Here is a 25,273-nt window from a genome sequence, read left to right as displayed (position 1 = left end):
TATGACCCAGAAAAATCTTTCAAATATGAACATTTAAACTTTTATAAATTTTAGTTTTTTGTTTGTTTGTTTTGTTTTTTTTAGAAAAAGAGCAAGAGAGAGTGTGTGTAGGTCGGGAGGGGCAGAGCGATAGGGAAGGAGACTCTCAAGCAGGCTCCACACCCAGCGCAGAGCCTGATGTGGGGCTTGATCTCATTACCCTGAGAGATCACAGAGGGAGAAGGAGAAACAGGCTCCCCACTGAGCAGGAAGCCTGATGATGGACTTGATCCCAGGAGCCTGGGATCATGACCCAAGCTGAAGGCAGACCCTTAACCTACTGAGCCACCCAGGGACCCAGAAAGGTTGTTGTCTTAAACAGACAAAGTCCCCCCTTTGCAATTTTATGCACAAAATGGCATCATCAGGTGAACTTCGGCTAATCACCATATAATTCCCACATACATGCCTAAAAAACGGAACCTGAAGTAATGAAGTGTTAATAAAAGTCAGTGTTAAGATTTATACTTTGCTGGCTATCTTTGAGTGCAATTCTTTTCATATTTTTTCATAGGGTAAATAAACATGATTAGTTACATTATGGGGAAATCGACTTTGAGCCAAAGTTGAATTTTGATGAGCACAGTGTATTAGCATATTCACAGGTATGTCTGTTCCATGCAGGACTGAAGTCTTTGGAGGTAAAGAATGGCTGACTTGGTACATTTCTTTGCATCCTCTGCTCCTATTACATGGCTGTCCATAGTGCAGGGCATTTAGAAAAGGTGGAGGGCACCTAGAAGATCAACTAATCACTGTAGTTTGGTTGTGTGTGTATTATCTTAAAGTATATTCTACTTCCCTACTATAGAGAAATAATAGGCAACAAATGAAATGCAACTTACAAAGCCAGTGCAATTCATCCTAATGTTGTGAAGATAAAATGAGAAGATCTATGGAAGATGCTTAGCAGGGTGCCTGGCTATATAATAAGTACCTGTCAGCTACTGGCTGGTGTTATCATTGTCCCAGGATAATTCCTAAGAAAATCAGTTTTAAATATTTTAGTGAAAAGTAACCAGTTTTGACATAAAAGCAATGGAGGTATAATTAAATACCTTAAATCTTCATGTGTCAGTTCTAAAAGCTTTCTAAATATTAAGTAGTACAATGATGAGCCTGTTGAGGAGTTTCAAGATCATCTCCACTGGATCTCCTGTTTCAGCTGGAAAGAAAGGTTAAAGGAGACAGACTCTGGTCTAGGTTTGCCTTGATGCTGCTGTACTTGAGATGTGACACCAAAGTGCATAAGCAGGCTCTCTTTCCTTCTCTGTAGGTAGTATCTAAGAGCAGACACTACAGAAACGCTCCTATTGTTTCCAGCTCCTTCTCTAACAGCTTAAAGTTTTCCTTTCTTTTAAAAATTTCTTTCTTTCTCTTTTCCTTCCTTCCTCCCTCCCTGCCCCTCTCTCTGTCTCTTTCTCTCTCTCCCTCTTTTCTTTTTCCCTTCCCTTTTCCTTCCTTTTTCCCTTCCCTTTCCCTTTTCTTTCTTCCTCCCTCCCTTCCTTCCTCTCCCTCTCTCTCTTTCTTTCCTCCTTTCTTTCTAAGTAATCTTTCACCTAACATGGGGCTCAAACTCATGACCCTGACATCAAGAGTCTTAAGTAATACCAATACTGGGAGCCAGCCGGGCACCCTGACAGCTTAAAGTTTTGAAAGCCGGATGGGTTCTAGTATTTTTTTTTTCTCTCTCTCTCTCTGAAAGGGTAGAATAACCGGCTAAAAATGGGAAAGAACTAGAAAAGAGACTCTAAGGGAGGACACTTAGTATAACCAGGCAGATCAAGCAACCAGTTTGGGACTTCTGTGTAAATCCTCAAAACGCCCCATCACCCTATTACATATCTCCAACAAACAGTGGAGATAAAAAACAAACAAAGAGCACCTCACTCTTTCTGGTTACCACAGTGTCTATGAACCAGCTCTGTTCTTTGTCTACACTTACTTGTTTTTTTTCCTTTCAATTAGGAGGAAAAGAACTTAATATGCCACCGGGTAAACCAAACATGACTTGTAAACCCTTAAGAGCATGGACCAGCTCTTACTGTCTTTTTATCTCCTGTACCCGGCAAACAAGAAAAGAACAAATAAATGAATAAAATTATCTACTTCAATAAATCCAATTTTGAAATTGGTACCTTTTTGCATTTCCCCCCTTGAAAGGTGGACCCTCGTCTTGGCTTATTCCATGAGTTTAAGACAGTATCCAAATATTGCCAATCAATATTCTGTCTTCAACATTTCAATATAAGCAAGGCTAACAAAAACAGTTTTCAGGTTGGGTTGTATGTTAAGGTAACATTCAACATATATTTAGAATATTTCAAATTTGGCAGTAGGCTTTTTGGCAGATGGTATAGAATAAATTTGTCTTCTACCAAGTTTTCTATCATTATAGTCAGCTACTAATACACTTAATCATTTTGCCCATTCTTCACACGCTATTGTTAAAACCTAAGCATTAGGGAGATTGTATACTAGGGTATATAGAATGAATTTCATTTTAGATACTGTTAACCGAAGATGAAAAAGAAAGACAAAATAACTGCAGAAACTTGCACCACATTGCTGAATCGAGCACTCCCCCACCTTAACGACGCACACCCTTCTCTATGTGGTATAGAGACACTTGGCAGTAGTATCAGGGGTGGACGGCTGAAGAGTATTCACACTTCAGTTCCTCCATTTGCATTCTCACATTTCAAAGCCTCAAGGCATTATCACTTCCTTTTTTTAAGTGGCATAATAATTTGGGAAAATGGTTATGCTTATCATCATCTGTCAGTCAAACAACTCCTATGTTAACAAAATAGATTTTTTCCACTCAGTGAATGGGTGTGTGTGTGATGTCTTATGCTCATGTCAATATTAGCAGGACTTGGCTTTGTGATGAAACTATTTCATTTATCAGAGGGCATGACTGGGAAATGGGAAAATTCCATTTACACTTTAATGAGCAGAGGCTGCGCTTCACGTCAAAGTCTTGTAACCACTGTAATTTAAGAGCAAAGTTCATATGAGTATATGTAAATAACTCAAGCACTGGCGTGTATCATGTTTTAAGATAGATTTCACCACGAGGTCACATCTCCATAAGGAAAATCTCGATACATGGAGGGAAAAATTGTCTACACCCACTGCTGGTTGAATATTGAAGAGATAAGTCAATGACATATTGTTTCATTTGCTGTCCATCATGCCAAACGAGAAACATAACCTCTAACCTGTACATGTAATAAATAAAACTTGAAAGTCTGAGGCCTAATCAAATGAGGGATCCAATAAATTTTACTGATAAAGAATTTTCATTGTTCCTGTGCTCTTCTTTCACTGAACTGGGTTAAGGAAAGAACATGAATATTATAAATATAATAAAATAGTTTAGTCTAAATAAATGTGCCTCTCAAGTTTCAATAAATATTTAACTTCAGCATCTTGATGTTTATAGTTCGGAGAAGTTGACAATTTAAAGAGATGCAAAAGCAATTACTTATTGCATGAAAATGTGACTTTATATTTTATTAAAAGGTATTGTTTTTTATTTTATTAGAGCAAAATTAAATCAAGCAATCTTTCCCTATATTTTTTTCAGTTGCACAAACAACAGTGAACCCTCAGCTGACAGTCATGGAAATTGGCTTTGTAGTTCCCAGTCACTGAATGCCACTAGTGAACCAGGCATGCCACTAGGTGCCTTTCCTACATTAGCGCATTTAAGTCTTTCAGAAACCGTGTTATGTAAATACTACTGTGCTTACGTTGAAGAAGAGGAGAGAGAAGTTCACAGAGCTTAGGAATTTGTTGGAGAGGGGCTCTCTAAGAAAATAAACCAGGACTGTGAACATAAAGTGAGCGACAATCTGTAAGAAGCCCCTGAAACTTGAGGGGCTTTGAAGTTTAAGCTTCATGAGCTTTTTGGCAAATTTATCTCTGATTCCACCTAATATTCATATATTAAACTTGTATGTATGTAATAAAAAGCTATTGCCTATTGGCTGTTTTTCCCTCATAACCAGCGACTATTCCTTGAGGGTTAGGACTATATTTTAAAGTCTTCTTAGCACCTTGCAAAGTTCCTTTTATGAAGTAGCTATGTGCATATAAACCTGTAATTTATTTGCTATTCTCTAAGATTATAGAAATCGGAAAGAAGAAGCTCCCAGATACACTATTTTTCACTTTATAACATCAGTCCCCTTTCTTTAGGGAACAGAAACCCAAATTTCCTTTGGTCAACACTCAGCCCATCCTTCTTTGACAGGTGTCTGGTGTGATCCTGACTCTACCATTGACTCCAACCATGCGAAATAATTGGCTTATCTCATCTCCAGTGAACATATTCTACTGCTGTTAAGCAGTACCAATGACACACAAGGAGGCATTCTTGGGGTTTCTAAGAAAGAAAAGTTTTTCTGTCTTTCATGAGCATGACTTTGCTGAGATGCTAGCTCTTTCATTGGGTTGTATGATGTGAGGTCTGGAACTGAGGCACCTGTTTTACTACTTTACTGTCCACAAGTTCTAACTGATGACATAGAATTTCATGAAGCCAGTGTAGTGTGGGGATATAAAGATGAAAATATTTTGATATTTCTTAGGATTGTATATTTTATTTATCATATATTTCAAAGCTTCTTAATTTTTTATTCTTTTAAATAAAGAATAGATTCTAAAGATTTGAGAACATAAAAATTATTTGGGGCTTCAAATGTTGTTTAATGAAACAAATTCTAGAATTATTCATTACTAGAAATTATTCCATGGGTCACAATCTTTGCTTAGGAACAACTTCTTTTGCTCTTAGAGATCTTTTAGAGGGTTCCTGGTTAATAACATCATTCAGGTATTTAAATTCTTGCTTGAGATTTGAAGATTAACAAACTTTCTATTAAAAATTTCTTTCTGTAGTACTGATTATACCTACAAGAATTTCATGTGCTTCTTAGTGGTCATCTCATTACAATAATATTTCATTATTAATAGTTTCTCCTTCCAATTATATTATTATACTTCAAATGTCACTTTCCCGTTAGGTGTATAATATGACATATTTTCATACATTAAAATATTGTTTATTAATGATTTTTATACAGGATAGTTTTGGGTTTCTAGCCCATTTGTAAGAAGTTCCTATTAAGAAATTCAATGAAGCATGGGAATAATGCAAGAGTAATTTATTAACACATCAGGAGGCTTTAATTTGCTAACATTTTCCTATCATGTTAGTCTGACAGAATATAAAGAACAAATTACTAAAGCATGGAACATAGCAGAACTGAAAAAAAAAAGCTATCTATCTTTTAAGAGCTCATGGGTTCAAATGTTCACAACATGAAGGACTCCATGGTTAGTATTCACTCTGCCTTGTCTGTTTACCTCTTCTACTTACTTAACATTATATAAACTCAGGAGAGCACATGTGAGTTACAAAGGGAAATGTTCTGCCAAAAGGAACACAGGTTAAATGGGTCAGCATTAAAAACCTGAAGAATGTTTACATATTCTAGTTACTTTAGAAAGAGTGATTTCCTCCTTTAGTTTGTCATCTTTTCTATATGATATACTAAAATTTTCTATATGATAAACTAAAAATCTGTAATTACTAGTAAATATTTTACTGTATGCTTTCTCTTATCTATATTAATCATAATGAAGGCTGTACTTTCTTTGGTTGGGACAGTGTTGCAAGAACACTGGAGTCCCGTGTCTTCGAGTAGTTAAGTATGAACTCTCCAATTTGGTACCGTCCCCATTATACTGTCGATATGCTGGCCTCAGATTTCTGGTAACTACCTGAGTTTTCATCTCAACCCTGGACTGGACTCTTCCCAAAAAGGGCTGTGACTAAGTCTGTTTTATTAACTCCTGTATATCCTTTCAGCTAGTACAGTGCTTGACATATAGGAAGTATGTGATAAACATTTATTGACTAAAAATGAATAAATAAACAGAGGAAGTAAAGGAAACTTAGTTGAGAAGTTTCCTATCACCACAATATTCTAGTTCATTTCAAAGAAAAAGGCCTTCCTTCCCTGTTTTTAAAGTAATTAAAAAAAAAATATCTAACATAGCCATAGTGGTAGTCAGCTCTTGAGGTTTTAATACCGTGTATCATGCTACTTGAGAATCTACAATAAATTGTACTATATATATATTTTATAGTGACTAGTGTGTAACAATCATTTGAATAATGCTAAATAAAACATATATGAACAAGATTGTGTTAAAGAACTATTCTGACAGGGGCGCCTGGGTGGCTCAGTGGGTTAAAGCCTCTTCCTTGGCTCAGGTCATGATCTCAGAGTCCTGGGATTGAGCCCCGCATCGGGTCTCTGCTCAGCAGGGAGCCTGCTTCCTCCTCTCTCTCTCTGCCTGCCTCTCTGCCTACTTGTAATCTCTATCTGTCAAATAAATAAATAAAATCTTTAAAAAAAAAAAAAGAACTAGTCTGACAGTTTTTATCCTCACACTGATGAGTTAGTTTGGCTTTGTTTTATACCCAAAGATTATACCGTAACTTTGGCAAGTCATTTCAAAAATGTATATCTTCAAACATTAGGATCCTAATATGAATAGAACAGTATGTATTTGTCATCAATATTTGAAAGATAAAATGTATGACCTCTATCAATGATTTACATCATTTTTAAACATACAGTGTCAGTGTTCACTAATATTGATAGGCTAAGCACTATCCCAAGTTCTTTACACTTTTTTGGTTTAGTTCTTTACACTTATTAACTCATCAAATCCTCACAATAAGCCTATTATTATTGTCCCTATTTTACAGGTGAAGAAACTGAGGCAAAGAGAAAATTAACCTTGTCTAAGACCCTGAAGCCAGTAAGTGGCACAATTAAGATTTGAACCCAGTCCACCCAGCTCCAGCGTTCTCATTCCTAACTACTACTTACCGCCTCTTATGTAGATCTCTCTGTAAAATATCGGACCTTATTATTTAACTTTGCAGAGACTGGTTTTATGATTCAGATACTTTATAACTAGATTTGCACCAGAGGGCAGACCCCATGAATTACAACACTTCCATCTATCTACCTGGGCCCGAATAATTAATTACTTGTCCATGATAAATGACACAAGATTTTTGTTCAGTTTATTTGAACTGGAAAAATTACTATATTTGAAAACCATATTGGAATTCAGTTGCTAGTATTTTGTTTTCTCCCAGATGTGGGACTCTCAGTAAGGTGTGGACTAACTGACCTCTCAGGTCCCTTTTGTACCTATAATATCATAACTAAAATTAGCAGTGAGCTAGCAACCGAGATTAGATAAGGAAGTCACATAAAATAACAGAACTAAAGAGTGAATGATAGATAAGGATATGCAAATATTAGTACACGGGCTTCAAAATGGGCTAAGAAATATTCCATGTGTAATACTAATAGCTAATAATCACGAAGTGCTTCAATGCCCCAAGAACCATGTCACATTCTTTTTTTTTTTTTTTTGGTATTTTATCTATTCTATTTCTTATTTTCTCATACAGTAATCTCATTTTTTAAAATCATTTTTTTAAAATTTATTTTCAGCATAACAGTATTCATTGTTTTTGTACCACACCCAGTGCTCCATGCAATCCGTGCCCTCTCTAATACCCACCACCTGGTTCCCCCAACTCCCATCCCCCCACCTCTTCAAACCCTTCAGATTGTTTTTCAGAGTCCATAGTCTCTCATGGTTCACCTCCCCTTCCAATTTCCCCCAACTCCCTACTCCTAACTCCCCATGTCCTCCATGCTATTTGTTACATTCTTTTTTTTTTTTTTAAAGGTTTTATTTATTGACAGAGATCACAAGCAGGCAGAGAGGCAGGCAGAGAGAGAGAGAGAGAGAGAGAGAGAGAGGAGGAAGCAGGCTCCCTGCCAAGCAGAGAGCCCGATGTGGGACTCGATCCCCGGACCCTGGAATCATGACCTGAGCCGAAGGCAGAGGCTTCAACCCACTGAGCCACCCAGGCGCCCCTATTTGTTACATTCTTTATGCACATGTCATTAGATCTTTGCAACTGTGTGGCTTAGGATAGTAGTGCTGTTCTCATTACCAATGTGGAAACGCAGGCTAAGGAAAAGTGACTTCAGGTCACATAGCTAGTAAGCAGTGGAATACAAAACTTCAGCTTAGGTAGGTCTAGTTCTCAAAGGCAAGAGAGCAGGCAAGAGAAGGTGTGCTGAGTTAAAAACCATCTGTGGAATCATTTCTAAACCGGCTGCAATGGTTATGCTCTCAGCCCTCCCCCCACCCAACCCAAACATTCACCCATACGCCTTGTAACCGGCTGTGGAACGCTAAAGCAGGCCACCAAGTATGACAGAAAAGAGAATGAAGTGAGTTGGGAGAAATTGGAGGGGGAGACAAACCACGACAGACTGTGGACTCTGAGAAACAAACTGGAGGTTTGGGAAGGGAGGGGGGTGGAGGGATGGGTGAGCCTGGTGGTGGGTACTAAGGAGGGCACGTATTGCATGGAGCACTGGGTGTGGTGCATAAACAATCAATCTTGGAACATTGAAAAAATAAAATTAAATTAAAAGAAAAAAGAACAAAATTCAGAGTGAATGGGGGCTAAGGCTTAAAATGGCTGAAGTATACATATTAAACTTAATGGTCTGGCTCTGACATCAGCTTAGGCTACAGAGAATTTTTTGGGGGGGCTTAGTTCCTAATCCTTTACTGCACTTCCAATAATTAAGTACTCCACTTAAGTCTCCTCTGGACAAATGAGGTAAACTAATAGCAAATTTGCTTTTTATTCTTATCCCCCATTATGTAATTTTTATTTTGCCAGTTTTGGGGCCAGATCTTCTCTCTTGCATCTTAACAGATCTGTGATGAATTATTGTGTTCTACTTTCTTTTCACTAGGATGTTCCCCTATGTAGTGTGTGTATGTGTATGTGTGTGTGTGTGTGTGTGTGTGTGTGTTATAGTCAAGATTACATGTCTTATCACCTAAGAAATATATCACAGAAATAATTTGCAACCACACCTTGTTCTAATTTCAGGTTTTTTACCTTGACCTTTACAACGAAGGATATCTGAGCAACCTCCCCTTACATCTGCTTTTTCTTAAATATGTATTGCATTTTCCCTATACTAGTACTCATTTATCTTCTTGTAGCTTAATACCTATGCTAAGAATTAATGAGATTTAGATGTTGACCACAAAAGGAGAAGACCCAGGTTTTCTTTCTAATAAACATTAATTGGCTATATTGGATACATATACATACCTGGTAGAAATACTTTGAGAATAAAGTTTTATGAAGAAAATTGACTTCAATATATTTGAAAGTTACCTTTGATAGATCCCTGAAGTTTCCTGGAAGAGTCAAGTCCAATTCTTCTGATTCATAGTTTGTTAATACCCATGGAAACACGGGATATTGGTTCAGGTCATTATATGTCCGTCCTAGTAATGAAAAAGAGAAATGAAAATCTGTATATGCACTAAGTGCTTATGAAATTGTTCTTGTTCTTATATAAAGAAACTATTGGATTTCAGAAGAGAATAACTCATTTATTGAACTATGTTGTGGTTTAATCAAAAGCACTCTAATAACAATGTATTTCAAGTGAATTAACTCAATAATAATTAAGACACGAGTAACTAGAACTACTTTCTAGAATATAGGCTTGTGGTAGAGACTGAGAGCTGTTTATTGTAATTCGTTTCTCTTTTTGGTCTGGACCACATTTCTCAGCCTTCCTTACAAGCAGCTATAGGAATGGTACTCCATTCTAATTGACAGAACCTGAGCAGAAGTTGTATGTCCCACTCCCGGTCCTGACCGACTGCAACCTGCCACCTGGGGACCTCCCTTCTCCATCGCTTTTCTGAGGATTCTGATGAAGACATTACTGGCACCTGAAAAGCAGAGCTTTGTTGGTGAAGACCCCCGAAAGTGATCACGGATGAGGGATCCTGCTGATCTGTACATCTTCAGGTTATGTGATGGTATTCTACTACAATGATTATATATCTAGAAGTTACATCGCCAGTGTAAAGAATATTATATGAGCTTATACCAAGAATTACAAAAACAAGAATAACTTGAGAATGTACACGTTAACAAGTCATCTGAAGCCAGTATGAAGAAGTTCAGAGGCAGATGTCTCGCGTATTGTCTTTTCACTCTTTGAGGTTGGTTCACACATTTTCTTTTTGTGTTACGTTGTTTCACTTCAGTGGAGAGCTGCAGCACCTTAGGTTGGGTTTGCTGTTTATTTTCTGATAGAATGACTTAAGAGGCCCAGGTAGGTTATGGAAGCACAGTGGGAAGGTAGAAAGTTTAGGAAGCACATGGCACTGGCTCACCCCCATAAACTGGTACTGGAATAGCATAGGATGAAATTAAGAGAAGCACTCCTAAAGAAACGGGGCCAAAGGAAACTTTTGTTGCACAAATTTTTTGTTTTTTGCTTTTTGCTTTTTTTTTTTTTTTTGCAAAAATATGTTATAATCTGATCGTGGGTAACTTTCTAAATTCCCATTTGAATTCATACAAAAGGGCGATTTCCCCAGTATTTAATGATACGGATTTCATCTAGAATGAATGCTTTGGTGCCCACATCACACAGAGCCTAAGAGTAATATAGATATGCATACATTATCTCATCTGGCATCAAGAATTGTCATTAAATGATACCTACTTTTTGTAGCAATTGGTTAATGTGGTTGTATAATAGGAAAAAAACCAACCCTGATCCAAGGGAGAACTAAATCTGCTACTACAAGCATCAGATCAAATTCATTCATTCATTTCATAAACATTGTAGCAGATGAATATTTTATCTGTTAATGATACATTAACATTTTATCCACATTTTATAACAAAGTAATATATTGCTTTAAATGTGTAAATTGATGGAGGTAACAGATAGAAAGCAAGAACTTCCTTCTATTTTGCACTTCCTGGACTGAGGTGAGAGGCAGGTTAGGGTCCCCTTTGTTCCCCCAGTACAGGGCTCATGCGGACACGACACAGGGGTTGCTGCTAATACGCATCACTGTTTACTTGTCTGCTTCTGCAACACTCTGTGAACACGTGAATGTAGAGTCTAGGGTTTTGTTTCATTTTTAATCTCAAACATACCATCTGCCAATAAATGTTGAAGGAATGGATACAGAGGTGATAAAAATGGGACAAGATGAACCAAACTTTAGGTGAACAAATAGCCAAGTGAAAAAAAGGAAAATTGCAGGCTGGTGTCTTTGGTGGATGAGGGCTATGTAGGGCGAGAGCAATATATATGAGAGAGAGTGACACTGTGAACCTGCATGATAAGCTAGAAGGAGACTGCAGCTAAACAGCTCAGCCAACGAATGCACCTGTTTTATAAGTCCACTATGAAGATTCAGACTGATAAGAAAAAACACAAGTTCGGAATCTTTATTAAGGTCTTGTGCATGAGAATGTTCTGGTAAAGCAGTATCACTGTAGAGTACAAAGTATAAAATTCTAAAATTTGGAATGTATAACTGATAGCTACATATATGTCAGCCTAGGATGCTTGATGACTCTCGGCATTTTTTTTTTCTATATATGTATGGATACAGAGAGTCCAGATTGGCTAGGCAGAGCTATTTCTGGGATTCAAACTGGGCCCATGGCATTTTTAGGGCCCTGTCATTTTCTGGCTTACCATTCTACTTAAAAATCTGTAGGTTTCGGGGTGCCTGGTGGCTCAGTGGGTTAAAGCCTCTGCCTTTGGCTCAGGTCATGATCCCAGAGTCCTGGGATCAAGCCCCACATCGGGCTCTCTGCTCAGCAGGGAGGCTGCTTCCCTTCCTCTCTGCTTGCTTCTCTGCCTACTTGTGATCTCTGTCTGTCAAATAAATAAATAAAATCTTAAAAAAAAAATTCTGTAGGTTTCAATGAAAAATAGGTCTTCTGGTAGATAAGTGTATTTTTATAGAATAATGTTGTTATTATTTCTGTAACATATATTTATATTACTTATAGGAATAAAATAGCTGAAAATGAGATACCATAATTGTTTTTAAATTTTCTGATAAGGTTTAATTCCATAGAGACTAAGGAAAAAAACCTATCAAAATAAAATAAATAAAAAGCCCATTTATATTGACTTAGTACTTAAATGTATCATATAAATACAAACAGCATAAAAATAGAGACCATATTTGAAGACACCAGCTTCTTAAAAAAAGTGACTTTCTAATATAGGAAACGATATAATGGTATTTCTGCAAAACAGGCAAAGAAAGAAACCATCATCTTTAAAACACACACACAAAATTGATTGATGACATCAGTTACAGCTTATGGCAATTGCTCCGTCCTACATTTTTTGCAATTCACTTTTACTAATCTATGGAAGTTTCCTTCAAAATAAATTCTAACAAAAATTTAGCAATATTTAAATTACTAAAGTTGATAGCACCATTTAAATTCTAATAAACAGAAGAAATTTTATAAATCAGTGTGCTTACATATAGCCAAACTTCTTTAAATAAAAATTTTCACATAAAACCTTTACTCTATGGATCATCGATATAAATTTTTTATTTAAATTAAAAATGCACAATGTATTTAAAAATCACATGGATGAAAAAGAATAAATGGTACTTCAGATTTTTAATTCAGGATTTAGCATTGTTTCTTAATTATTTTACTGAACATCTTTGTGAAATGAACAAAAAAATGACTGTTTACTAAATTAGGAAAAGAAGTGAAATATTTCCAAAGTAATACCTGTTACTTGGAGGTACCTATTTATCACCTGTTCTGTTCTGTTTTTTGTTTTTTATGTTTTATGGTTTTGTTTTTTTTTTTTTTTTAAGGATAATTTGAAGTTTAGTAAGTAACCTTGTGCCGTAATTGGTAGGGTTCTATCCTTTTCCAGCAGTGGTAAGTGACGATTTTTTTTTTCTTTAACCTAACTATGCTTATAAGGTTTTATCTTAGAAGATGAATATTAAATATTGCAAGCCTATGACACTAATCTACTCAAACAATAAAAGTGAAGCACAGTAAATGAGATCTCAGAAACACTGGATCTGTTTCTTCATTTAAAAAAAAACTTTTTAATTAAACCATCCAATTTAATGTTTTTATATGGCACTTTAGTTTTGAAGTTAAAGTGATCTAGAGACAGCTGACAAAGAAATTATAACTGCAATTCCTTGGTGAAAATGTTAATGACAGCAAAATATTGTTTAATTAGATGATTGCAGCATCTGGATTAACACTCTTTAAGAGCGATGTTCCTGTGCTTGTCTGCTTCTTCACACTTTACAGACATTTTGTCATCTCTAGGTCATTAGGAAAGAATTTTTAATGATTTTTCTAGAAGCAAGCAGTTCAAGTTACATCTAATTAGATGACAATAATAAGCCCAACACATGCAGTAGCTAAATATATACATAATTAACCAGGGAGGGCTTGTACATCACAGAGTAAAAAAAGTGGAAAATGCTAAACAGGAGAAAAAGGTTGGGGTTGGGGAAGTTGTGCTGAATTCATTAGCTGATCATATGAAACACAACTCGAAAACCTTAATTCGCAGACCTAACGGAATCATTTACACAAAGCTATGTAAGCAATCACTCTGCTATTTTCATAAATGCAAGAATGCCAGATTTTAATGTCTTGTTCATGGCAGTATCTAATAAGGTATAAAATGAGGCATAGGTTGTATTTTTCAGCACACAATGAACAGAAACTGGGTCAACGCCAGGAATTAGAGATTGAAGCCACATTTTTATTTGAACTCTAAGCATCATTAAACTTCTTCTATATGTAAAAGAAGAAGAAGAAGAAGGAGAAGAAGAAGAAGAAGAAGAAGAAGAAGAAGAAGAAGAAAAAGAAAAAAAAATTATTCTACATCATAAATCTTCCAAAACTTAAGTTCTTTGAAAATAAAAAAAGGCATGGGTTTCAATAATAGTTACATAGATTATTCCAGAGTCCTGAGCTAGACTTTCATGCAGTTTTAAAAATCATGTCTTCCAAGAATATTTAATGAAATTGAAAAAGAAGAATCTGAACCTATAAGTGTAGCAAGTTCCCAATGAGATAGGACACATAGGAAAAGGAGAAAAACCACCAACACTGTTAAATGGGATGTATACACTGCTAGGCTTATGAGTAAGTTAATCTTTTAATTACTCTATCCCATATTTCCAATTTTCTTTTTCTTTTCTTTTTTTAAAGATTTTATTTATTTATTTGACAGACACAAGTAGGCAGAGAGGCAGACAGAGAAAGAGAGGAGGAAGCAGGCTCCTTGCTGAACAGAGAGCCCGATGCGGGGCTCGATCCTAGGACCCTGGGATCATGACCTGAGCCGAAGGCAGAGGCTTTAACCCACTGAGCCACTCAGGCGCCCCCCCCCCCATATTTCCAATTTTCTATAGTGAGTATTTATTAAATTTATAAGTAGGCCATGGAACTCAAAGGCCATGAAAATATGTATGGGCTTTTAGGTGTCTTTTAGAAACAGTATGCTTTCTGAATTTTTGATAAACTTCTTTTACTATGTAAAGTAGTTTTACAAAACTCACCTATATAAAATAAAATGTTTGTTTATTTATATGTAATTATGTACATATACATATATCACATGAAGGTCTAAGAAAATCTAATAATGCATCAATACTAAGACACTGCTGTTATATGTATTATACAGAGTCTCATTTTTAAAAGCATCTAAAAAGAAGAATAGCAAAATTGGCCAAGTATGATGGACCTCAAAACAATGGAGAGCAAGAAATGGGGCATAAATGTACTTTGTATTTCATGTTAAAATAATATTTTGGAGAAAAAGGAAGTCTGAAAGTGTAAGACAGGAACCAATTTTTTTTTTTTTACAGAAAATGTAGATTTACTAAGTGACATTAGCCTGTATTTTTAAAAATGTGAAGCCAAGAAAGATTGTTTCTTCTTTCCAGATTCCCATTCTGTAACCCTTCTCTTTAATCCAGGAAATGTAAAGAATCTCTCATCTAGCAATTCTAGTAAATTCACATAATAGATCACACAATCAAGCACAACACTTGCAAACCCTAAATATTAAATCAGTTCAATTTGAGGGGTATTTACTTGGCAAAACTTTTTCTTTTTTCTCTGTAGCGTTATCGTAATCTCATTAGAAAGATGAAAAACAGACATAAGGGGCGCCTGGGTGGCTCAGTCGTTAGGCGTCTGCCTTTGGCTAAGGTCATGATCCCAGGGTCCTGGAATGGAGCTTTGCATCGGGTTTCCTGCTCAGCAGGAGCCTTCTACCTCTCCCACTCCCCCTGCTTGTGTTCTTTCTCTCACTGTCTCTCTCTCTCTGTGTCAAATAAATAAAATCTTAAAAAAAAAAAAAAGAAAGAAAAAAAGAAAGAAAGAAATACAGATATAAAATGCTAAGGCCACATCACCATAAATGTAATACAGACACGTGATACATACAGTGCCATAGAAGGTGTGAGTGCTATAGAAGATTAATACGATTATTTTTAGGTATGTCTTCTAAAGAATATAGATACAGTGCAGTGGTCCTCAAAGTGGGGACCCTAGACCAGTGGCATCAGCATCACCTGGGGATTTGTCAGAAATTCAAATTCTTGAGCCCTACCCTCAACCTACTGAGTCAGAACCTGTGGGCATGGGGCCCAACGATCTGTGCTGCAGCAAGCCCTCCAGGTGATTCTGGGAACCACGAGTATCCTGGATGCTGGGTTGGTGACCATGTTGCAGTCTTGTGGCTGGTGATACTCAGCTAAGTTCTTCCCCAGGAGTTGCCGTTGTCAGAAGAAAGCCCCCTCACCAGGGTCTGTCTCCTTCCCAGGAGCCTGCATCCAGTGACAGTAGTGTGGAGGAGGTAATGAAGGCCTGGCCCCCTTGCTTCAAGGCAAGACGACTCTGAAGAGATATCCTAGCTCCTGGGTCCCTGTGGGACCTGCTGAGGCCTTTGCTGTACAATCCTGGGGTTCAATTTCTCTTTAGTGAAGCTTCTCTATAAAACCATCACCTAAACCCTCAGTGCTGGTGCGCAATATAATATGGCACTCGTACTTAAAATTTCAGAACGATGGCCAGGGAAGAACTGGCAGGGATATATCCACAGAGGGTTCCTTAGGATATTGACATTCGTAACTCTTTCCAACTGTCCTTCTATTTCTGTATCAGGGTTCACGTTGCCTGGATCATCATTAACGTAGACAAAATCCTTGAAGAGCTAATTCAAAGCCCAGCTTTTCTACAAGGCTCCCCCTTGAGTAGACTCGCTCAGCCCATCTCCCAATTCTGTAAACTTTTAGGACTGTTAATGGCACATAACAGCATGCCCTCTTGAACGTTCCAACTGTCTTTATATGCAAATATTGTTCTGATAATCAGGCCTTAAATGGCTAGGGCAATGGTGCTCAAACTGCATATGCATCAAAACCATCTAGAAGGCTTGCTGAAGCGCGCAGAGAGCTGGGCCCCACTCCCGGGGTTTCTGAGTCAGTAGGGTTGAGGAGGAGGCTGAGGACAAGTGACGCTGACACTGCTGGTCAGGGGGCCACACTTGTCAACCACTGAACTAGAACACCGCACTGTGTTTTCTACTTTTTGTATAATGACACTGTATACGGAGTCATGCACTTCTCTTTCCCTCTCTCTTTCATTCTCTTTTTGCCATACCTGCTGCCACTACCCTAACCCAGCTCTTCACCCCACGTCTTCTTTTCTCTTGGAATGCCCTCTGTTGACTTTCCACTGAATTCTTTCTCATACTACATTTTCCAATTTAAGCGTTGTCCATGAGGAGCTTTTCCTGATCTCTTAGTTATAAGTAACGCCGTCTAGAATTGTGACTCCAAATGGCTTTGTAGATTCTCCCATTCTAATAATGATCACTTCTCCTGGGATTGCTGGTGTGCACAGGTGTTTTGCTGACTACACTGCTCTCTCCAAAGGGAGAAACCATACTTTAGTTTTCCCTGCAGTGTCAGCACCAGAGTGTGTGTTCAGTAACTATTTACTAAAAGAATGGAATAAATTGACTTCGTATCTGGAGACCTGTCAAATTCTCCTATCAACAGCTCTCCCAACTTTAGACTATCTCATTTCTGGCTCAGGCCATACACAGTTACCGGCTTAATTTTCCTAAAACTCCACACTGCATCCCCTTCTACTCCAAAATCACACTGACTCCTAAGATTCTAAGATCAGGCTCTTAACAATCTGGCTCTTCCCGATAGCTCCAATATTATCTCTTCTTATTCTCTGTTCCAGCCAAGATATGATTCTCATGTCCACTGAACACATCACATATCCGACTGGCAGAAATTTGTAAAGCTCTGCTCTTTTTTTCCCTGCCTAGACAAACACATATTTAAAATTCCTCCACTCTACTTAGCTCTCACAGCATTCATTATTTATAGCTCTTACTCAGCACTTAATATCAGCTCTTAAAATGCTCTCTTATTTATGTATATTTCATTTACCCATCCAGTTGTAAGTGCTCTGCGTTCCTAGTCCCAATTTTATACTTCTTTTTAATCCACTGTCTACAACAGACAGACTTTAATGTTTAGTTACAATCACTGTAAAGGAGAAGCCTATTAAAGTCTTTTAAAAAAAAGCCAGTGGCCTCTACATTCTTTGTGTCATCAAATAAAACAGACCCCAATGATTCAAAAGAGAGTAGAATGGCACTTAAATACCCCTTATGACCTGCATGCTCTAGCTCCGAGACCCAAAGACTGTCTCAACCACAAAAACAAAATGAAACAACAGTGTCTGTCTTGCCCAGGTGTAGCTTTCAGAAAGGATCACAATGTTATACAACTCTCTCCACACTGCAATCTTTCCCAGCTTGATGGAGAAGCTCCCAGAAAGCAACAGGCCTACGGCAGACAGTGGCTGTAGGTGGTACTGTACCACACTGTAAAGTACATCGGACATCAGTAAAATGTAGTGGGGAAGGACAGAACCCAGAAGAGTCCTTTAATACAATGAACTGGACCACATTCCAACCAGAAAGACGGCGAGAATCCCACCTTGGACAAGCAGAACAGCTTAATATGAATGCCGGCTCCACTGGAAACTGAGCCGTGAGTAAGTCTGACCCTCATCTTCCAGTTTTACATAGGACAGCTCCAAGCAGTTAGCACAGCCAAGGAAAAAACCATATGACCATCTATGACACATGGTAGACAATGAGCATTGCTATATTTCTTGAGGATAACACAAAAGCCTAACATATCGAATATGGAAAAATACTGCAGAAGACTGGAAAGAGAACATTATCCTAAAAATCAGGTAAAGAGCCATGTAGCTGAAAGTAATATACTGCACTAACAGGAAGAAAATTTAAATAGGGTTTGAAATCCTTCATAATATGCAAAATATATGGACTCCAAAAAGTAAGAGTTTAATAAGAATATGGATCCTGTGTAGTAAATCATATTGACAGAGGTAGGCAATGAATGAGGACTAAATTGAATTAAAGTTGAGAATTCAATGTTGATTTGTTTTTGAGTTCAAAAAGAAGAGAAATATACTTTAGAGGGTTTAAAAAATTTAAACCTGTCTCTAGGAGAATTAATAACAAGATGTCTACATTCTAAATCACTAACAAAGTGGGCAAAAATGTATAAGGCTAAAGAAAAACAAAATATAAAAACAAGGAAAAATTTTAAAAACAATAATATAAAATGAGGTGATAGAAGACCAAACATACCACTTATTATGACAGAGGTGAACATATTAAATATGGTTATGGAAAGACTGAAGTCCAAGATGGGGTCAAAACTTGACATTCCACCTGTGCTCTAGGACAAAGTTGGCACATCTGAGATTCTGTCTTTCTTCTCTTTGGCGCTGAAGCTTCTTTCTGCTACATTACGCTCTTAGCTGAATATGCTAATGAAGTTTTTTACATTTTGGATATTTAAGTTCACTCTATCCATGTAAGAAATGCTAATTAAACAGTATAACCCATTTCCTGTGTCTTTGAGGGAGTAAATAGGTTTCTTTAAGATATAAACATCATGTACACTGATATATATATATATATATACACACCGATATATACGAAATATGTGATGGGAATATCATAAAGATACGTGTGTATATATATATGTGTGCATAAAATAAATACTAAATAAATACTAATAAATACTAAAATTAAAATTTATGCAATAATCCTTTGGTTGTACCTCTAGTATCCTATTAGCAAAGGCATTAACATTGCAATGTTTTAAGTGATTAAAGTGCAAAACCATTTCCAACAACTCTTTTATCCCTTTTTGTTCACAAATTGCGTGCTCCTGCCTATCTAATACACATCTGTATCTCCCATATTTAATATGCATATCCCTAAAGCATCCATATTCACACATATATGATCGATTTAAAGAGTGCTATTACACACTTATCCTTTTAAGCAATTATTCAGAGAACATGGCTCTAAATTCATGCTTCTGAGCCTTTATTCATAACAGAACAATAACCAAAGGGAAGCATGTGTATTTATGTAGTTACTTCAATTCATCTGATTCCAAAAAGTTTTTGTAGAGCCTGATTTATAGAAGTAAACTTCTTGTAATTCAACAAGAAGGGCTTCTGGAGCTTAATTTAGGAAAAAAAGAAAGAGATACTTAAATCTCATAAACATGTTTAACCACTGACAGCCTGTGATTTAGCAGAAAAACAAAGCCACTGCCTTCTTCTAATTTACAAGCATGGTACTGCTGAGGTTGATGGCAGTTACTCATCATTTAGAAATCCAATCTGATTTTATATTTTTATTTGAAGATTTTAAGAAAAAAAGATCCTGTAACCCAATCATGCCATAATCCAGGTGACATCTGTACTAGGCAGAATCCTGTTGTTATTCTCCCGTCTAGCTGCTATTGCTGAGAATGACAAAGTAGGGAAATTACATTTTCCCATTATTATTTCCAGACACTTTCTGGCAATGGTTTGTTGACTCTAATAAACCTTCAGACAAAGCTGTCAGCAAAGGAAATGGCAAAAGGAGAGCAAGGAAAAGCCTCTTCAACAACAAATGCATCTAAAGCCTCAGTACCAGTCTGTGAAGTTTCTGATAACATTTAATATGAGTGCTTCGATATTTATTGTAATGCCATATTTGAATTCCAAGGAAAAAAAATGTATTCCATCAAGTCATATTACTGATGATTTTGATGAACACAAACATATTATGAAATGAAAGAATGAGATGTCTTACCTGCTATAGTGTTAAGGAACATCAAATATTCGAAGTTGGAAATTTCCCTTCTTTGCCAGCGCTGAGTCATGTTGGAAGATTTATAAAGCTGTCGAGGAGTGGCCAGTGATATCCTCCTAGCAATTAAGCAAACCATAACAAACGTAGTCTCTTTTAAGTAATGACTTTTAAAAATCAATATTAACTAACACATTGGTTTAATATCAATCCATTTAAAGTAATTTATGGTTTATCCTTAGGGAAATTTAAAATACATCTTAATTGCAGATATTAGCAATCCTCAAAAATTTTACTATAGAAAAGATACATTTAGAGACCCAGGATAAACCACTATGAAAACACCTATTTGTATAATATGGTTGCAAATGGGTATTTTATAAGTCAACAAGAATGAAAAGGTAAAACTACACTCAAGATAATTAAGCAGGTTTTCAACACTAAGCAAATCTTTTCCATGCTAATAAGCTAAGTAGGTGTAGGTAGTCAGGTACCATCTTGCAAGCATTTGACTGAAACTTCATATAATCACGGCGGTCACTTCTACCCCTTACCACTGCCCCCCCACACACAGAGTGTGCATCTGTGTACAGCCTCTATCCACACCACACATAGCCCTCTCATGATATAAACTACAAGCTGGGAACTTTGAAAACATATGAATCCTGAAGGAGGGACACGGGAATAGCTTAAGGGAATAAAATCAGGACAGTTTGTGTAAATGATGAACGTTTTAAGTTTCTCTGTGTTTATCTAAGAAATGAAAGTGCACTCTATTTGTAAAAGTATGATAAAGCTACTGAGTTTCTAGAATGATCATTACCTATGGCAAAGGTTCCTAAACTTTTTCAATTCATTAGACCCTTAGTGTGTCGGGAATTTTTCATATTGTCCGGAGGCCAGGAGAAACACCCAAAAGTTCTGTTTATTAATTAGTTATATCTAAATAATACTTAAGTCTTAACAACTCAGTAGCTGTTTGAAAATACTCCTAAACTGAAAGAAAAACAGTATTTTTACTTTATTCTTAAATAACCACGACGACTTACTAAAGGGCTGTGTGCCCCTGCTGGACACCGCAGAGCTTCTGAAGCCTCAGAGTCACATTGGACCCCACCACCTTCATCCCCTGTTCCACTTGGAGTTTCATGCAGCTCTTGTTTCTTATCAGAGCAACTCCCCAAAACTGGTTCACAAAGCTAAGACGTCACTGGAAAGAGTGCAGTGCTATCTACTGTTGAAACGTAGAACTAACTCCAGCTAATTGTCTGTGCACTGAGAGATGCTGCTGTGTTTCCTTGAAAAGGAAGAATTGCCCTGCAGCACCCTGTGAATTCACTGTGACATCCCAGGCTTCCTTCATGCTCAGTTTGGGAACTGCAGACTTAAGACTATTTCTGTTTCATGTATTAGTATCAAATTTTTTATTCACATGGAATCCCAATAGGTACCATCTCCTACCATAGTAGGAGTTAAAATATGTGTTAGCTGAAGAAAAGGAGGGATGGAAAGGAACTTTTTATCTCAAATTTAAATCTGAATTAAGAGTTTCAGAATAATTAGGTGTAACTCAATGTTTAAAATATTGACATTTTTGCAGAACTTTCTTAGCAACATATATTTGACTCCTACTGACTCCAAAGGAACTGTATGAGTTTAATGATTCACTTCAGTGCAATGGCAAATGGTTTATATGTTTCATACCTCAATTCTAAAAGTTCAGTACATTCCTCAATTAATTTGCAATATGATTTTCACAGTGCTTCCAGATTTTGATCCATACTGGTACCGATATTCAAAATCTTCCCAGCTATACTTCCACTCACACAACTATTTTATGTTATAAATTTTAGCCCTGATCCTGATGTTGTCATGGCAACATGCTAAGCTAGTCTCTGAATTATCAAGGAATTAATAAGCTATGCTTAGTCCAGTTTTCATTGTGCTACTATTGTAATTGTATGCCTAGTCTAATTTGCACAGTATTACTATTATAATAATATTCTCAATCGTCTGACTAAAATTTTTACCTGTGGCATGCTCAGGTAAGTCTGCTAAAAGCAATGCATATACAAAGTTTCAAATTCTTTTGTTGACATTTTGAACCCAAACAATTAAAGAAGAAAATTGCTGATCTGGAAATAATTCTGACCATCAAAAACACCACCAGATCAAAAATCAAACAAATCCTATCAAGTATAAATAACAGAAATTATGGGGGAAAGTTATTACGTCACTCTTAGAGTATGTGACTGTGAGGAGGAATGTGGCCATGGGAAATGAATTGAGAAAAGCAGGTCTGGGGAAAGGATTAGCTTTTCCTATTTACTGCTCCGTGTTTCCCACTATAAACTCATTGAGAGCAGGAGCCTTGTTTTACTTATTGTTATATGCTGAGCACTTAGCAATGCTTAGTATATAGTGGGCTCTTGATACTACATGACTTGAATTACTGGTCACCCTGAAAGAAAAAAATGGCTGAAGAGAAAGGTGATGATAAAAAATTAAATAACTCAACCACATGAAGAAGAAAAATGGAAAACAGTAAATCAATAGGGCTTTCCCAAATAACCCATAACAACTTTAGATAGTGGAATGAGGACGGCTGGTATGATTGGAGCTATAGTAGGATGCTTTTAGAAGCAGGGGATAAGGTGAAGGCAAAATTGCCCTCCTGAGAATAAAATCTATTATGTACCATAACAAAAGGTGACCATTTAAAATCACCAATCCTATGGATACAACCAGGTGTATCCCTAGTAAGTGAAGAATCTGATTAAATCCAAAGTTAATTGCTTGTACCATCTGAATAGAAAAATACATGAACCAAACACTGATAATCAACATGGAATCTAGAATATGGACATATTTTTGCCAGTATTTTTCCATCATTGTGCAGGGGTGAAGGTGTTATTCTTATGACCAACATAGGAAACTGTGACGGATGACACAGGATAGAAATTGAGAATGAGCTATGATCTTGGGCAAGATAAGCAACTTATCTAAATCAAAGTTTTCTTCTCTGTAAAATGGGATACGAATCACATTGTTTTAGGAATGTGGTTGTTTTAAGAATTAAGGGCAAAGAGCTCCCTTTTGCCATGTGAGGACATGGGGACAAAATGGCCATCTGTGAACCAGGAAGCAGGTTCTGGTCAGACCCCCAAATTGCTGGCATCTTGATCTTAGACTTCCCAGCCTCCAGAATGTCAAGAAATTAGTTTTTATTGTTTATAAACCAAAAAGAAAGAAAGAAAGAACAAAAAGCAACAATCGGATTTGTAATGTGATCTCTTTGGTGGGCTTGCCCAAGAAGTGGCTTAAATGATACACGAAGTCAATTATTCAAGCAGTATACCTGCCTTTGAATTTGGTAAACTATTTTTTGTTTATAAATCTTACAGATTTAGTTTAGAGTAAGTTCCGTAGAGTCTGATAAACTCTGTTTAAACTGCTAAAACCCAATGTCAAGAAAACAAAACAGAGAACGAAGCTCTTGTTGATTCCACTATGATACTCTCAGCTGGGAGGCTTCCACTGGTAGGATCCAGACATCGTCCCTTCTCTTTGACAATTCTCTAAATATAACAGGACTTACATATCACGCACACACGTATTTATGGGAGTGTGTGCATAGATCTATTTACCTACCCTCCCACCCACCTCCCTCCTTATCTGTATCTGTGTGTATGTGTTGCATATACATGTACAGAGTGTATGTGTTAATAGTTTACAAAATGTCTTCACTTTATGATCTCAAGACATTCACAAAACATCTCTTTTCAGGGATACCGCCTCCATTTTATAGCAGATGAAAGTGTCATTCCTCTTGCCCAGTGTTCTTCATCCTTTCCACTAATATGAATTGAGTTTCTTTCCAAGTACCAGGCTCTGTTAGTGTTACCCAGCCAGTAAGGGGCAGGACTCAGCCTAGATTCAGTGTTTCTCCTTCCCCCATCTGCTGCTTCCAAGGTTATATATCACAGGAAATACATAAAATTGAACTTCTGAGAGTATCATTAGGAAACTAAGAATGAGTTGAGACTTTGGGGTGTGGAGGGGAACAAAGGACCAGAGGGGTTTAAGATAGAATGGTTGTTTGAAGCCACAGCAAACCCCAAACTACTAAACATCTATTTTGTTTCCAGTTTTTCAATCAAGAAGGATAATCTTCCAACAGCCAAAGGGAGACCAAAGGTGCTTAAAAGGGAATTATACTCATAATAGATAAGGGAGAGAATACAAGAGCTTCCAGTTGTTTTAAATGCACCCAGGTCCAGACAAGTCCAAAAGCACGGAAGAAACTTATACACATCATTGAGAAACCCCTACTGGTAATCTCTGAAGAACCATGATCATTGAGAAAGATGTCATGAGGCAGAAGATCATTAAAAAAAAAAAAAAAAAAAGGATGAAATTTATTTGTCAGTTCTTAATGTCAATTCCTGGAAAAATTCTTGCATTGACAATTAAACAAACAGTTTGAAAGCACTTGGGAAAGGAAGCAGTCATTACATGCGTTAGCTTCGATTCGGTAAAAACAAGTCTGGCAAAACTAACCTCATTTTCTTTTTTTTTTTTGATAGATTAAATGCATTTTTTCCTTTGACCTGTATTCTACAGAAGTACTTCTTCATTATCCACTAACGTCTTAATTTAATCTTGTCATTCTCCTAGTAAATAGCCTAGCATGTACATACATGTCAGTGAACTGGTCTTACACTGTGAGCTTAATACGAGAGCCGGTGCACTGAGATGGAAGGTAGCTCCAGCTGAGTAGCACCTAGAAAGCACCTCAGCAATTAGGCACTGTGCTAGGTGCTTTGGAAGAAAGAGAAATAAGACACAGTCCATGTCTTTTAAATGTCGGTAGCCTGTTTAAGGGAAGATGGACAAAGATTAGTTTTTCTTTCCCTCCATGCTGGGCTCTGCAATAATTCCCATGAACACAGTGGGCCATGCAGAAGAAGACACTGTTGGTTTTTTGTCCAAAGCTGGGTTCTTTCTTTCTTGCCACCAGGAAA

General features: G+C 36.9%; 1 protein-coding gene across 14 annotated transcripts in view; it reads right to left on the bottom strand.

Annotated features, from left to right (window-relative positions):
• The window catches only part of NBEA (neurobeachin), a 664,613-nt gene that overhangs the window by 88,276 nt on the left and 551,064 nt on the right, over positions 1-25,273 (bottom strand). For all 14 annotated transcript variants that reach the window (XM_032880041.1, XM_032880043.1, XM_032880047.1 and 11 more), the window contains 2 exons: positions 20,253-20,368; positions 9,359-9,471 (listed from right to left, as the gene is read on the bottom strand). In XM_032880041.1, the coding sequence (XP_032735932.1) occupies positions 9,359-9,471; positions 20,253-20,368 (229 nt within the window). The remainder of the gene's footprint in view (positions 1-9,358; positions 9,472-20,252; positions 20,369-25,273) is intronic.

This window comes from Lontra canadensis, unplaced genomic scaffold, assembly GCF_010015895.1.
Source record: "Lontra canadensis isolate GAN:19392208 unplaced genomic scaffold, GSC_riverotter_1.0 scaffold67, whole genome shotgun sequence".
Lineage (NCBI taxonomy): Eukaryota > Metazoa > Chordata > Mammalia > Carnivora > Mustelidae > Lontra > Lontra canadensis.
The sequence above is the reverse complement of the archived record's forward strand: the minus strand, read 5'-3'. Positions and strand labels throughout refer to the sequence as shown.